General features: G+C 39.1%; 1 protein-coding gene across 1 annotated transcript in view; it reads left to right on the forward strand.

Moving 5' to 3' along the window:
• The window catches only part of csnk2a1 (casein kinase 2, alpha 1 polypeptide), a 28,442-nt gene that overhangs the window by 6,456 nt on the left and 5,927 nt on the right, over nt 1-16,059 (forward strand). Inside the window, exons 2-9 of the mRNA XM_062992436.1 lie at nt 3,101-3,199; nt 7,107-7,164; nt 9,879-10,007; nt 12,395-12,506; nt 12,633-12,734; nt 14,335-14,385; nt 14,686-14,745; nt 15,418-15,501. Coding sequence (XP_062848506.1) covers nt 9,907-10,007; nt 12,395-12,506; nt 12,633-12,734; nt 14,335-14,385; nt 14,686-14,745; nt 15,418-15,501 — 510 coding nt within the window. The 5' untranslated portion in view covers nt 3,101-3,199; nt 7,107-7,164; nt 9,879-9,906. The remainder of the gene's footprint in view (nt 1-3,100; nt 3,200-7,106; nt 7,165-9,878; nt 10,008-12,394; nt 12,507-12,632; nt 12,735-14,334; nt 14,386-14,685; nt 14,746-15,417; nt 15,502-16,059) is intronic.

Here is a 16,059-nt window from a genome sequence, read left to right on the forward strand (position 1 = left end):
TAATTCAACCTGTCTCCCGTGGGTGAAAAATGAATTGCTTTAGTTTTAGAAGTAAAAAAATCTCGCAATGTCACGCCCCCCGGTCAGGCACTCGCGCCCCACAGGTTGAAAATCCCTGCGTTAACGCAGCAACGTGCACTAGGCACAAGGTATCGGATGTTTAGTATTGGAGCCTCGTTTGCGAGTACGAGTACGAGTTAATGAGCGCGGTATCGGGCTAATACCCGATACTAGTATCCGTACTCATGCATCTCTAATATATATATATATATACCACCTTTCATTAAGACTAATTTATTATTCAGCCATGATAACAGCCATAGCGGCAGACATGGCCTTAAGAATTAAATAAAGAAACAAACTGTCTCTTAAATAACTGTAAAAAGTTTTTTTTTTTTTTTTTTAAATATACAGTGTATCACAAAAGTGAGTACACCCCTCACAGTTCTGCAAATATTTCATTATATCTTTTCATGGGACAACACTATAGACATGAAACTTGGATATAACTTAGAGTAGTCAGTGTACAGCTTGTATAGCAGTGTAGATTTACTGTCTTCTGAAAATAACTCAACACACAGCCATTAATGTCTAAATAGCTGCAACATAAGTGAGTACACCCCACAGTGAACATGTCCAAATTGTGCCCAAATGTGTCGTTGTCCCTCCCTGGTGTCATGTGTCAAGGTCCCAGGTGTAAATGGGGAGCAGGGCTGTTAAATTTGGTGTTTTGGGTACAATTCTCTCATACTGGCCACTGGATATTCAACATGGCACCTCATGGCAAAGAACTCACTGAGGATGTGAGAAATAGAATTGTTGCTCTCCACAAAGATGGCCTGGGCTATAAGAAGATTGCTAACACCCTGAAACTGAGCTACAGCATGGTGGCCAAGGTCATACAGCGGTTTTCCAGGACAGGTTCCACTCGGAACAGGCTTCGCCAGGGTCGACCAAAGAAGTTGAGTCCACGTGTTCGGCGTCATATCCAGAGGTTGGCTTTAAAAAATAGACACATGAGTGCTGCCAGCATTGCTGCAGAGGTTGAAGACGTGGGAGGTCAGCCTGTCAGTGCTCAGACCATACGCCGCACACTGCATCAACTCAGTCTGCATGGTCGTCATCCCAGAAGGAAGCTGATGCACAAGAAAGCCAGCAAACAGTTTGCTGAAGACAAGCAGTCCAAGAACATGGATTACTGGAATGCCCTGTGGTCTGACGAGACCAAGATAAACTTGTTTGGCTCAGATGGTGTCCAGCATGTGTGGCGGCGCCCTGGTGAGAAGTACCAAGACAACTGTATCTTGCCTACAGTCAAGCATGGTGGTGGTAGCATCATGGTCTTGGGCTGCATGAGTGTTGCTGGCACTGGGGAGCTGCAGTTCATTGAGGGAAACATGAATTCCAACATGTACTGTGACATTCTGAAACAGAGCATGATCCCCTCCCTTCGAAAACTGGGCCTCATGGCAGTTTTCCAACAGGATAACGACCCCAAACACAACCTCCAAGATGACAACTGCCTTGCTGAGGAAGCTGAAGGTAAAGGTGATGGACTAAACCCAATTGAGCACCTGTGGCACATCCTCAAGTGGAAGGTGGAGGAGTTCAAGGTGTCTAACATCCACCAGCTCCGTGATGTCATCATGGAGGAGTGGAAGAGGATTCCAGTAGCAACCTGTGCAGCTCTGGTGAATTCCATGCCCAGGAGGGTTAAGGCAGTGCTGGATAATAATGGTGGTCACACAAAATATTGACACTTTGGGCACAATTTGGACATGTTCACTGTGGGGTGTACTCACTTATGTTGCAGCTATTTAGACATTAATGGCTGTGTGTTGAGTTATTTTCAGAAGACAGTAAATCTACACTGCTATACAAGTTGTACACTGACTACTCTAAGTTATATCCAAGTTTCATGTCTATAGTGTTGTCCCATGAAAAGATATAATAAAATATTTGCAGAAATGTGAGGGGTGTACTCACTTTTGTGATACACTGTATATATAATTTAAGTACTGCTGTACCACTATTGTTTGTTGTTGTTTATTCTTTCATTCACATTTTCGGCATTTAGCGGACGCTTTTATCCAAAGCGACTTACATGTCTGTGACAGTATACAGTCTGAGGGCAGTTGTTTCCTAGCGGTTAAGGTGCTGGGCTAGTAATCAAAAGGTCGGTGGTTCAAGCCCCATCACTTCCAGGTTACAACTGTTGGGCCCTTGAGCAAGGCTCTTAACCCCCAATTGCGTAGACTGTATACTCTCACAGATATGTAAGTCGCTTTGGATAAAAGCGTCCGCTAAATGCCGAAGATGTAAATGAAAGAATAAACAACACTCCCTGATCTATGCGCATTACTAATAATTTATTTACTCTGGTGGTACAGCGGTACTTAAATTATATTTTTATTTATGTGTAGCTACGCAAGCAACCGTTTTCTGGTTTGCAAATGATCGTGATATTTAAATGAGGTATTTAAATATTAATACATTGTATACTTATAAGGCAGTGGTAGCTCAGCGGTTAAGGTACAGGGCTAGTAATCAGAAGGTTGCTGGTTCAAGCCCCACATCTGCCCCTGAGCGAGGCCCTTAACCCTCAATTGCTTGCAATGTATATGGTCAAGTCGCTTTGGATAAAAGTGTCCGCTAAATGCCAAAAATGTAAACGGTACTCCTTCAGATGTCTTGTGGAGTCCATGTCTCAGAGAGTCAGACCTCTTTTACTGGACTAGTAATCGAAAAGGTCGCTGGTTCAAGCCCCACCATTGCCAGGTTGCCACTGTTGGGCCCCTGAGCAATTGCTTAGTACTGTAAGTCGCTTTGGATGAAAGCGTCTGCTAAATGCTGAAAACGTAAATATATACTTGATTGGTGATCCAGTTGTGCATATTATCAGTTTTTATTATTTAAAAGCTTTTATTATTCACACAGAAGCTTTATTCAGTCCACCAGGATGTACTATGATGGCGTCTTAAGGCTTATTTGTGTAGTTGGTGTCCTCTGTTATTAATAAAGTAAATTCCATGATCTGATGTTGAAAGTTCCGACGTAACGTCGTTGTTTGTTTACTTAACGCTCTGCTTTTGTCGCGCAGGGCCATTCAGTATTCAGGAGTTGGTAAGGGGATGACCGTTTGGAGTGGTGCGCCTCCGGAATAAAATGCTGGATGTCCTCTTATAGCAGCTACAACCAGGTGGGTTTACCGTGTTCAAATGTCAAACGTGTCTCATACCGTCCCCATATCAGATTATTGACTGTATGTTCTGTACGTTACTATCTAATAGTAAAATCCCTACGTGAACCGAACCGGGTCAGAACGTTTAGCCCCATTCTTTCATTTTAATTAGGGCTGTCAAACGATTAAAATTTTTAATCGCGATTAATCTCAGAATTTCATATAGTTAATCGCGATTAATCGCATTAAAAAAAATCTGTGTAAATGTTATAGAAAACAAGGATTTTTAAGTGAAATGTTACAATTAAAATGGTGAACACATTTTATGCTAAATGTACTTATGTTAAAAACTGCTGGGACAAGAGAAAACTGTAAGGGAGTTTTATTCACTCACATACTAGGCAGTAAATGTCAGATTGTAGGTTAGAATTTCTCCATCAGCAAACATTGTAGATCAGCGGTGCTTTAGGTGGGATAAGGTGTAGTTATTGTAACAGACTTTTCTGTGGTTGTATCGTGACAATGGTTTGATGGCCGTTTCTACACGAAGTGAGTGTGTTTTGACCCTTTGGGGCTTCCATAGTGCATGGACTAACGTGCTTGACTCAGCTTTCCGGTATTTGGCACCTTAACAGAATAAGTTAATAAAAGTGTTCTGCTCCCGACAACTTGTGAATATAGCGTGTATTTATTTCTTTATAAGTGCATCACTACAACGCTCGGTTACATTATGTTTTTTAATGTCGGACTTGCCACCGTTTTTCATTTGCGGTTTGTTAACATAATGTAACCGAGCGTTGTAGTTCTACCAGTCAAGTCTCAACATTAACTAGAATTTGCGTTAACGGCACTATTATTTTTAATCGAGTTAAATTGAAATCGCGTTAATGCGTTATTATCGCGTTAACTTCGACAGCCCTAATTTTAATGAGACAAAACCAGACTTTGTGCATCAGCTGGCCACTTGTATCTCTTCAGTGAAGCGTGTTGGTGGCAGCATCATGCTGCTGGGTTGATTGGTGGGAATCGAGGAACAGATGAATGCAGCGTAGACGATAATGACCCGAATCATACAACCAAAACCAAATAGATAAATAAATAAATATATACCACCTTTCATTAAGCGAATCGATCCCCTACTTTGATGTTTAACACTGGAACAATCAAACTAAATCTTGAGGCTGTGTTGGATACCGGGCCACAGGGGCATTAGAGGAAATGAGGAAGCGGATACCATAGCCAAAAGAGCAGCAGAACTACCAGTCACACCAACAGACTTAAGACCCCTCATAAAGAGTTATGTACATGAGAAATGGCAAGAGAACTGGGACTTACAAGACAATATCGAACTCAGGAAAATTCAACAAAGCGTACAACCATACTAAATGAGCTATATCCAGAAGAGGGGGGACCAAGTAGCCCTCACACGATGCAAGATAGGACACTCGAGACTCACACACGGACACCTACTAAAAGGAGAACAGGCCCCAAAGTGCCTTCATTGCTCAACTACCCTATCAATGAAACGTATTCTATGTGAATGCGAAGTTTTTACCCAGGACAGAAATCTGTACCTGATGGGATCGGACATAAATGACATAAATTTTTAGGAAAACTGCTCATTTTAAGATTTTAAAATATCTGAAAAGTAGAGATGGGACGATCGATCGGCTACGAATCGGTATCGGCCGATTTTTAATCAAAATATGCGATCGGCGATATTTCCTAAAAGTAGCCGATCCGATCGTGTGATATATAAAGACCACGTTAAGTTAACAGCTCAGTGGATCGATCCAGACTTTGAGCTACGACGCGCCAACCATCACATCACCATTCATCAACCATCGTACAGAAACCATAGTGAAAGCTCTTCATGACCTAAAATAACAGCATTAACTTTGTGCATCGTACATACGATGTAATTTTGCTGATTGTAATATTTACTTTAAAAAGATAATTCAACCCGGTCACATCTGAGTCGATTCTATCAGCACGTTATATAAACTCCTGGTTCACTTTGGTAAATCGTGAGCGGTTCTTACTTGTGATGTAGATGAGAACAGAAGACGTTACAGAGCCAATCAGAGGCAAAAGTTTATTCATTACCAAATTCGTTAGTTCAGGATCATCTGCTGAACTTTTAGGATCAGAAAACTTTTAGCTCCTTAGACGGAACGAGTCTGACTCGGTCACAGATCTGTGCTAATAGCAGTTTAATGAAGCTTTTTAATGTAAGAGAGTCACACAGAATGTTCTGTAGTAGCTGGTGTTTATTTAAAACCACGACATTTAATTAATAACAGTAAACACGGAGAGATAACTGAGAAGAGAAACTTACGCTTCACATAAAAACGAATCAACTCATGAATCAATGAATCACTTATAGCGATACTGTGAACACAGCGTATCTTCTAAAGGCACAAACACACACACACACACACACACGCGCGCGCGCTGCTCCGGTTTATCTTTACTGTGAGGCTCTAAGTTTATTTACTGCTAATCTCAACCCCCCCCCACCCCCTCCCCCCCCCATCGGAATCGGCTGTCGGCCGATGTCCCTGAAAGGAGATCGGAGATCGGAATCGGTTCCAAAAACCCCGATCGGTCCATCTCTAAAGAAAAGCATTAAATTGAAACATTGAAACACCTCAACAGTTTTGATGCACATGTAAACAACATATATCTCTGTATCCTAAAACCCTTTTCATGGTTTTAACATCCTTTTTTTTTTTATAAGAATGTTTTAAAACACACAAATATAAATACAGAGCTTATAATGGCGATAAAACTCAACCAACCAACCATATCAGATTATTGACTGTATGTTGTTACTAATCTAATAGTGAAATCCCTACGTGAACCGAACAGGGTCAGAACGTTTAGCCCCATTCTATCATTTAAATGAGACAAAATTTAACATCTTTGGTCATAACGGCAAGTATAATGTCTGGCGAAAACCAGACTTTGTGCATCAGCTGGCCACTTGTCTCTCTTCAGTGAAACGTGTTGGTGGCAGCATCGTGCTGCTGGGGTGTTTCCCAACGGCAGGGACAGGAAGATTGGTGGGAATCGAGGGACAGATATATGCAGCCGCAAACAAACTCGGTACACAATAATGACCCGAATCATATAACCAAAACCACACTCGGGTAGCTTTTCCCACCAAGTCTCAGGTCCTTGAGTGGCCCAAACTTTAGCAGAGAGACCTAAATATAGTTGGATACAGATGCTCGTTATGAATAATGGTATAAATTGCCCAAATCCAGATGTGCACAGCTGGTTGAAACGTATCCCAGAAGCTTCTTTAAAGGAGCTTTTTAAAGTATTGAGTAACTGGTATTACGGCTGATTAGGTGTAGATTGAGGGGTCAAAATGGCAATTCAGGGGCGGCACGGTGGCTAAGTGGGTTCGATCCCCAGGTGGGGCGGTCCGGGTCCTTTCAGTGTAGAGTTTGCATGTTCTCTCCATGTCTGCATGGGTGTCCAACTGATGAATCTGTTAGCAGAAACTACCTGTCCTGTCATGAATGGAACCAGAGTGTGCAAAACATGACGTTAAAGTCTTAATAAATAAATAAAATAGCAATTCTAGCCATTCAAAATCAAATCCGCAGGAGCTCAGGGGGTCTGAATGTGATGCACTAGGGTTTGAATCTGTTTTATGGTTACGTAACTAGTAACTGTTGGTTATTTCTGGATTATTAATCATTTTCTTATTCGAAAAACACAATCATTAAATATTTGCCTTTTTAATGCCGGTTTAGAACGTGGATGCCGGTAGCGTGTTGCTCCTGACACCATGTACACAAAATAAAAACAAATCGATGTGAATTTCCCTTAGAGAATGATTGAAAAATGTTTGGCCCTTTTTAATATATATATATATTTATCTTTCCTTTGCATCCTGTGATCGTCCATGAAGCCATCATCTGCTTTCATCAGCTCCACCTCTCATCTACTGCTTGGAGGGAAGCTCCAAGGTAAGAACGGAACAGAACGCGGTCACGACCGATGCTAGAGGTGTTGTCACACGTACTCGTTTGTTACCCGGAGTGTTCGATGCTCGGATCCACTCGGGATTTGGGATGTAACCGTGCACCACAGGACAGTTAGCTAATATTCCACGATTCAAATCGATTTGACATGTATAATGAATCGATATTCACTTTAAACAGCAGAGGGCGCTGGCGCTATTCACCTCGCCTGGTTGACGTCACTGGCGCTATACGGCTGGTTGCCAGATTCGGGTTTTTTTTTTTTTTTTTTTGCCAAATTGGGCTTGATTCAAAGTTGTTTTGCATAGTTTGTACCAAACCTCAGAAATAAAAGGGCGTTCATTATTTAGATAAATAAAAGATAAGCACAAATACAGTATTTTATTTTATTTTTTAAGAGAAATAATAAAAGGAAACTTGGTCATCATTTGTCTTCAATTTCAGTTTATAAAATAGGGAAAATCATATCGTGAACCCAGTATCGTGAATCACATCGCATCGTTACATCCCTACTCGGGTGGGTTTACTCCGGGTTCTCCGGTTTCCTCCCACAGTCCAAAGACGTGCAAATGAGGTGAATTAGAGATACAAAATTGTCCATGACTGTTCGATATTAAAAAAACTTGAACTGATGAATCTTGTGTAAGCAGTAACTACCTCTACCTCTGTCCTGTCATGAATGTAACCAAAGTGTGTAAAACATGACGTTAAAATCATGATAAATAAATAAATATATGAAAAAGGATCAAGCGGACAAACTCCTCAGGAAAGGAGATCAGCAAAAGCCCTGTTCCATCTTAATAATGAAGACTGGAACAAGGAACTCAATCACACCTGAGCTTTATAATAAATTAACTGGAAGTAAAAGTCCTGGTTTTATCATAGCAATTCATTCAACCCCCCTTTCCCCACACACACACACACACACACCATCCCCCCTCGCCATGTTTGACTGTTGGCATAGTGTTCTTATCGTGGAATGTGACTCAACCTGTGTTCCAAGAAGTTCTCAGTTTCACAGAACATTATCCCATGAGGGTCCTCAAGGTGTGTTTTGCTCAATGTGAGCCAAGCCTTGATGTTTATCCTGGTTAGAAGGTGCTTCTTTTACCTTTAATCCATTAAATCATTTTTATATTAAAAAATTTTTTTTAGGTTGTCATTTTTAATGATAATATTAAATACCAATAATAATCTTTATTTATACAGTGATTTAAAGTGCTTTACAGAACAGAAAAGGTGTAAATATTTTTTAATAATAATAATAATCTTTATTTATACTTTAGTTTAACAAACTTAACATAGTTTAACACCAATCATGCCATAAATAACACAATCAAGTGTATAAAGAGGCGTAAAAAAGTTAAATAAATAAATAATATTTATTTATACAGCAGTTGTTTAAAGTACTTTACAGAACATAAAGGTGTAAATATTTTTATTAATAATAATAATCTTTATTCATACATTAGTTTAACATAACACAGATCATGCCATAAATAAATCAGGTGTATAAAATGGTGTAAACAAATTAAATAAATAAATAAAATTATACAGTAGTTTAAAGTGCTTTACAGAACAAAAAAGGTGTTAATAAGGTGTAAATATTTTTTATGATAATAATAATCTTTATTTATACAGTAGTAGTTCAAAGTGCTTTACAGAACAGAAATGGTTTAAATGTTTTAATGATAATAATTATAATAATAATAATAATAATCTTTATACAATAACAGTTTGAAGTGTTTTACTGAACAGAAAAGGTGTAAATATTTTTTAATAATAATCTTTATTTATATAACGGAAGCTCAAGGTGCTTTACAGAACAGAAAAGGTGTAAATATCTTTTTAGAATGATGATAATAATAATAATAATAATCATCATCGTTATTTATACAGCAGTCGTTTGAAGTGCTTTACAGAACAGAAAATATGTAAATACTTTTTATTATTAATAATAATAATAATAATAATAATAATAATCTTTATTTATACTTTAGTTTAACATAACAACGATCATGCCATAATTAACACAACCAAGTGTATGAAGTGGCGTAAACAAATTAAATAAATAAATAAAATTATACAGTAGTTCAAAGTGCTTTACAGAACAGAAAAGCTGTAAATATCTTTTAATAATGATAATAATAATCTTTATTTATACTTAGTTTAACATAACATCGATCATGTCATAAATAACACAATCAAGTGTATAAAGTGGCGTAAACACATTCAATAAATAAATAAATAAAATTATACAGTAGTTTGAAGTGCTTTACAGAAAAAAAGGTGTAAATATTTTTGAATAATAATAATAATAATAATCTTTATTTATACAGCAGTAGTTTGAAGTGCTTTACAGAACAGAAAAGGCACAAATCAAATAAATAATAAAAAAGCAATAATCAAATGTAAAAAAAGAGAAGCTTGATTTAAAGTGAATGAGCATGTGTTGCTGTTTTGGGAGGCCTGTGTTTGTGTTATGATTGGGGGATTTAACCTCAGCCACAGATGGGTTTAAATCCCCCATCATAACACAAACACAGGCCTCCCATAATCACTGCCCTCTATGTGGTTTGTCATGTAACAGCACAGTCGTGATTCTTGTCTTGTTTAAGGTTTAGCTGTTGAACTTTTATTATTATCAGTGAACTATGGGTGTATAATATCGTTTTTTTTCTCTTTCCCGGGTTCTCCAGGTGCTCCTGGGATTATCCCGTGTAGAATATGTCGGGTCCTGTCTCAAGCCGCTCTCGAGTTTACCCCGATGTAAACACACAGAGACCCAGAGAATACTGGGACTACGAGTCCCATGTGGTAGAGTGGGGGTAAGTAGCACTATTCACGCGCTGAGCATCCGAACACGGCTATATTTAACAGCGTCTATAGATAGCGGTGCCCTTCTCACATGGAGCTCAGATGTAAGAGTAATCAAAACTGTTCCAGAGTGTTACTGGTATTCACTTCCAAATACCAGCCTAGTTTGTCCATAACAACCAGATAACCATGTTAACAGGTTTTTTTTAGGGCTTTCACTTGAACAGAAGGACTGAAACTTTAATTAAATATTAGTTGTTTGATTAATTAATTAATTTACTTATTTATTCTAGTTCACAGCTACCTTAATAGTTGAATGTAAACCTAGAACATCCAGCGACGGTGCGAGGCTTCACGTTCTGTCACAAATACGAAAATTCTGGGTCTGTCCGAAAACTTAGTGAGCTGCCTTGCTGCCTACTACCTACCTGATCAGCTGCCTCATTAGAGAGGATTCTAATAAGTCATGGAACTCATAAGGCGGATTATTTAGAGGCTCTACTTACGTCACCGTAGGTTTAGCTTACTAAGATAACACAGTTAGCCTCAGGTCATTCAAACCCGCTAGCAGGAGGGCTAACGTCTTCTCCGTGTACCGAAAACTGTTAAACCGTCCCTGACGAGCTCGAATTTACAAATAAACGACACTTCTGTAATCACACCTTTATACAAATGAAACATCAATGAGAGTTTATTTACATTTGAAAAGAACTCCGTTGGTTGCTCCGCATTTGTCATTCTCCATGTTTGTAGTTTTTGGTGAGAAAAGTCGTGCCGCACTGAATGCTGGGATTGCCTTCAGCGCTGAGGAGGCGTCGGACGCTCCCTCGTCATTCAGTCGGATCATCACTCAGAATTAAGGCGCCTCAGTAGGTGCATATTAGGGGATCTAAGAATTTAGACACGCCCTCTTCTCGGGAGTGCAGGATGACGTAAATGCGTCTGTGTAGAGAGAGAGAGAGCTAGGTGTTCCGAGCTAGCTGTGTGTCATTTATCTTTATACAACAGTTAGTTCCGACCTTACGATCTGATTGGTTGAGAAGCGTTGTAACCTTTTCACACCACAACTGTATTACTCCGCTGACGCGTTGCCAGTAACGACGAGCTTCATGCACACACACGCGCTCGCAGGCGACACAGACTTTATTCCCGATCGCGTTTTAAATCCGTTATCTGATATACAATCTAGCGCACTGTGTGGGGAACATAAATCAATTGTCTAATTCACTATCTAGTGCACTATGTAGGGAACATAAATCCGTGATCTGATACACAATCTAGCGCACTATGTAGGGAACATAAATCAATTGTCTAATTCACTATCTAGTGCACTATGTAGGGAACATAAATCCGTGATCTGATACACAATCTAGCGCACTATGTAGGGAACATAAATCAATTGTCTAATTCACTATCTAGTGCACTATGTAGGGAACATAAATCCGTGATCTGATACACAATCTAGTGCACTATGTAGGGAACATAAATCAATTGTCTAATTCACTATCTAGTGCACTATGTAGGTAACATAAATCAATTGTCTAATTCACTATCTAGTGCACTATGTAGGTAACATAAATCCGTGATCTGATACACAATCTAGTGCACTATGTAGGGAACATAAATCAATTGTCTAATTCACTATCTAGTGCACTATGTAGGGAACATAAATCAATTGTCTAATTCACTATCTAGTGCACTATGTAGGTAACATAAATCCGTGATCTGATACACAATCTAGTGCACTATGTAGGGAACATAAATCAATTGTCTAATTCACTATCTAGTGCACTATGTAGGGAACATAAATCAATTGTCTAATTCACTATCTAGTGCACTATGTAGGTAACATAAATCCGTGATCTGATACACAATCTAGTGCACTATGTAGGGAACATTAATGTGTTTGTAACGCGAACAGTTAGCTTAATAGCCCAGTTAACGGCTCCTAAAAGTTCTGTTATCACCCATAATCCTTTGGTGTGTGCGAGAGGTTTTTTATTTCTTTTTTTCCCTTCGGAGGTTCTGGCCTTTTTCTTCTTGTTGTTCTTACCTCCCTAAAATGAGTTTTTGCAACTTGGGATGTCTGCTTTGTAGTGTTAAACTTTATATTCGTTGTGGAACTACTTTTTGGCGGAAGGTATTGTCAATATTAAAGCATATTTATTATGAAATTCAGGGCTTCTTTGATTTATTTTCTTTCTTTATTTTGTAAAAACTGTTGTATAAAAGCAATAGAACACTTGAGGTCGTGCGTTATCGCGAATAACATCACGGCCGTGATGATCTACGGCACTCGCCTTCGGCTCGACCAAATCACAGCCGTGATGTTATTCGCGATAACACACTCCCTCTCGTGTTCTATTGCTTAAATTTGTCTGGTGTTTTTGTGCCGCAGAAATCAGGATGACTACCAGCTCGTGCGGAAGCTGGGTCGGGGAAAGTACAGTGAAGTGTTCGAGGCCATAAACATCACTAACAATGAGAAAGTGGTGGTCAAAATACTCAAGGTACTCACTCATACACCGTGTGTATCTGTGTGTAATGAGCGTGAGTTGTTGATAAGTGATGAAATATCCGTGTTGGCCTGGTGGCAGCCTTGTCTGAGTGCACTTTTGTTTGTGGTTAATCGACAGCCTGTGAAAAAGAAGAAAATCAAGCGAGAAATTAAAATTCTTGAGAACCTGAGAGGAGGCCCAAATATCATCTCACTTTTAGACATCGTCAAGGATCCTGTGGTGAGTGTTTCTGGGTTTTTCTTTTTTGACTGCAGATTCACACTGTGTTTAAAAAAAAAAAAAAAGACCTCTGTATTTCTACTGTTCAGATTTACATTTACAGCGTCGTGATTATTCTATTATTATATTGCTCACCACACAATAAGCACCGTGATGATACACGACAGCTTTAACCACAAACGATAAATGTGCCAATTTAAAACCACATTCAAAACACATGATCTGTTTCTGTAATTGTGTGTTAGTGTTCATGTGAAAGAATTTTATAAATCGATCACTATTTGCCACAGACAGACAAATTGACAGTTAGATAGATAGACAGGTAGACAGACATATAAATAGACAGATAGATTGGTAGATAGACATACAGCTTGGTAGACAGTTAGACAGAGGTACAGCTAGATAGATAGATAGATAGATAGATAGATAGATAGGTAGGTAGGTAGGTAGGTAGGTAGGTAGGTAGGTAGGTAGAGAGAGAGAGAGAGAGGTAGGTAGGTAGGTAGGTAGGTAGGTAGGTAGGTAGATAGGTAGGTAGGTAGGTAGGTAGGTAGGTAGGTAGGTAGGTAGGTAGGTAGATAGATAGATAGATAGATAGATAGATAGATAGATAGATAGATAGATAGATAGATAGATAGATAGACATATGAATAGACAGACAGATTGGTAGATAGACATACAGCTGGGTAGACAGTTAGACAGAGGTACAGCTAGATGGATGGATGGATGGATGGATAGACAGATTGGTAGATAGATAGATTGAGAGATAGATAGATAGACAGATTGGTAGATAGACAGATTGAGAGATAGACATATGAATAGACAGATAGATTGGTAGATAGACAGGTAACTAGATGGATAGATAGACAAGTAGGTAGACGGGTAGATAGATAGAAAGACATATAAATAGACAGATTGGTATACAGACATACAGGTAGGTAGACCGATAGACAGAGATATATAGATATACAGGTAGGTAGACGGATAAATAGATAGACACCGAGACAGACAGACAGACACAGAGACAGACAGATAGATAGGCAGACAGACATCGAAACAGACAGAGATAGATAGATAGACAGATATATGAATAGACAGATAGATTGGTAGATAGACAGACAAATATATAGGTAGGTTGCCAGATAGATAGATCAATAGACAGGTAGATAGATAGATAGACAGACAGGTAGACAGACAGATAAATAGATAGAACTTTATTAATCCCAAAGTAAATTTTGTTACAGCAGCAGGAACACAGAACTCCACACATCACAAACCTATAGTTCACAACCATAGGGAAAATAAAGATAATAAATAAAGAATAAAGTGCAGAGTATAATGTGTATATATACATATATTAGTTATGGGCAAAACTACAGACATCCCTTTTTTGATGTACAATATGGTACATAAATACATACAGAGGAGCCACTCTTCTATAAAAGAAAAACCTGCATGAAATTTTGTACTTCTGCATTTATACAGAGATCCATGGATGAGAGTCGCCTTTGATCATCATACTACCGTAATTCGATTCAACTTCTAAAAAGTCATTAGTAAAGTAAAGCATTAAAATCAGTGTAATCTTTTTCTCCTGCAGTCCCGTACACCTGCCCTTGTTTTTGAGCATGTAAACAACACAGACTTCAAGGTAAATAGTTGTTAATGTTTATTTAAATAATATTTTTTATTTTTACTGTGATGTGTAATGATTTAATGATGCGTAAATACTGTGAATAAACCTGTCATCTAATTTAATGAATAATTCATGTATGTTGCATTAATATTATTTGCTGCATGCACCTTTTTGTAAACGTACACGCATTGTGTTAAACATTTTGAGCAAAATTTTGTGTTTCAGCATTTAAGAACTGAAAATGCGTGTCTATATTTTAGCTTTTTATATTTTCTTTTGTATTGCTGGTCATTTCGAACTGTTTGTCTTTCACAGCAACTGTATCAGACGTTATCGGATTATGACATTCGGTTCTACATGTACGAAATCCTAAAGGTAAGTCGTCATGAATCCCTGTGTTTGCATCTAGAAAACACGTCTAATAGATTTAAGTCATGAGCCACTTTCACACTCAGCCTGGGTTACCATTAGGTAATCGTCTGGCGTTTGTGTTGTATCATTTAAGCTCCCGGGTTCGAATCTCAGCTCTGCTACCGGTCAGCTGGGCGCCCTCTGGCAGGCACAATTGGCTAATGCCTGCAGCAGACAAAATTGGCCTCCAGTCTGCTGGGTCTGGACTAAGGTGGGGGTCATCAATGCTGTGTAAGGACCTTGGTTGCCCAGCATGTCTGCACAGAGGTGAAGAGGAGTGCAGAGATCGGAATATACACCCTCCTTGGACGCTGTCAGGGTCCCCAGCAGCTGACTGGCTACGCTAAATTGGGAGATAAGGTTGTAATAATAATAATAATAATAATAATAATAATTTTTGTCTCTTGTATGATCAGTGGGAACCTTTAGGGTTTAAAATCAGTCCAGACGGCTATTCTTTTACACAGTTTTTGTGCTATATCAGCTGGCTCATTTCCTGGGAATGAATTTTGACTGTGTGTGTGTGTGTGTGCGCCTGAGCATTTCCAATTAAACGTGCACGTGTAGAGGAAGTCAGATAAACTGGAACAGTGCAGGGTGACAAACGTGTGATGCCTTTGTGTTATTTTTTACCAGGCTCTCGACTACTGTCATAGCATGGGCATTATGCACAGGGATGTGAAACCACACAACGTCATGATTGACCACGAGCACAGAAAGGTACGTTTATCTCATTCTCCTGTTCGGTCATGCTTTCTAGAAACTTCTAGCCAGTCAGGTCAAGTCAGATTTACAATGGACATCGTCTCAAAGCGACTTTACAGAATCCAGGACCAACAGACCAAAAACCCCTATTGAGCAAACCAAGGGTGAGAGTGGCAAGGGAAAAACTCCCTTAATAATACAGGAAGGAACCTTGAGAGGAACCAGACTTAGCAGGGACCCACGTCCTCCTTGGGTGGCCTGGAGGAAACTTTAAATAAATAAGATTTACACATCATACACACACAGAATTAAATTGAACTAGAAGCTATAACTAGCAAAAATTAATCGGCGTTCTTCATGATCTGTCTGTGATAAAGTCCGTAGTGAGTTCTTGACATTTTTGGTGCAAACAAGCCAGGTTTCCGTCACATCTAGTAGGAGCAGCATTGTCGGCACAGCAGTCTCGACTTGCAGGCTTTAACCTCGGGGTAAAACAACCGAAGATGTAGTTACAATGTTAAATCATGGGGGCCGCTCAGGCGGCGCGGCGGTAAAAACACACGCTGGAACCAG

The sequence above is a fragment of the Trichomycterus rosablanca genome, chromosome 3 (genome assembly GCF_030014385.1).
Source record: "Trichomycterus rosablanca isolate fTriRos1 chromosome 3, fTriRos1.hap1, whole genome shotgun sequence".
Lineage (NCBI taxonomy): Eukaryota > Metazoa > Chordata > Actinopteri > Siluriformes > Trichomycteridae > Trichomycterus > Trichomycterus rosablanca.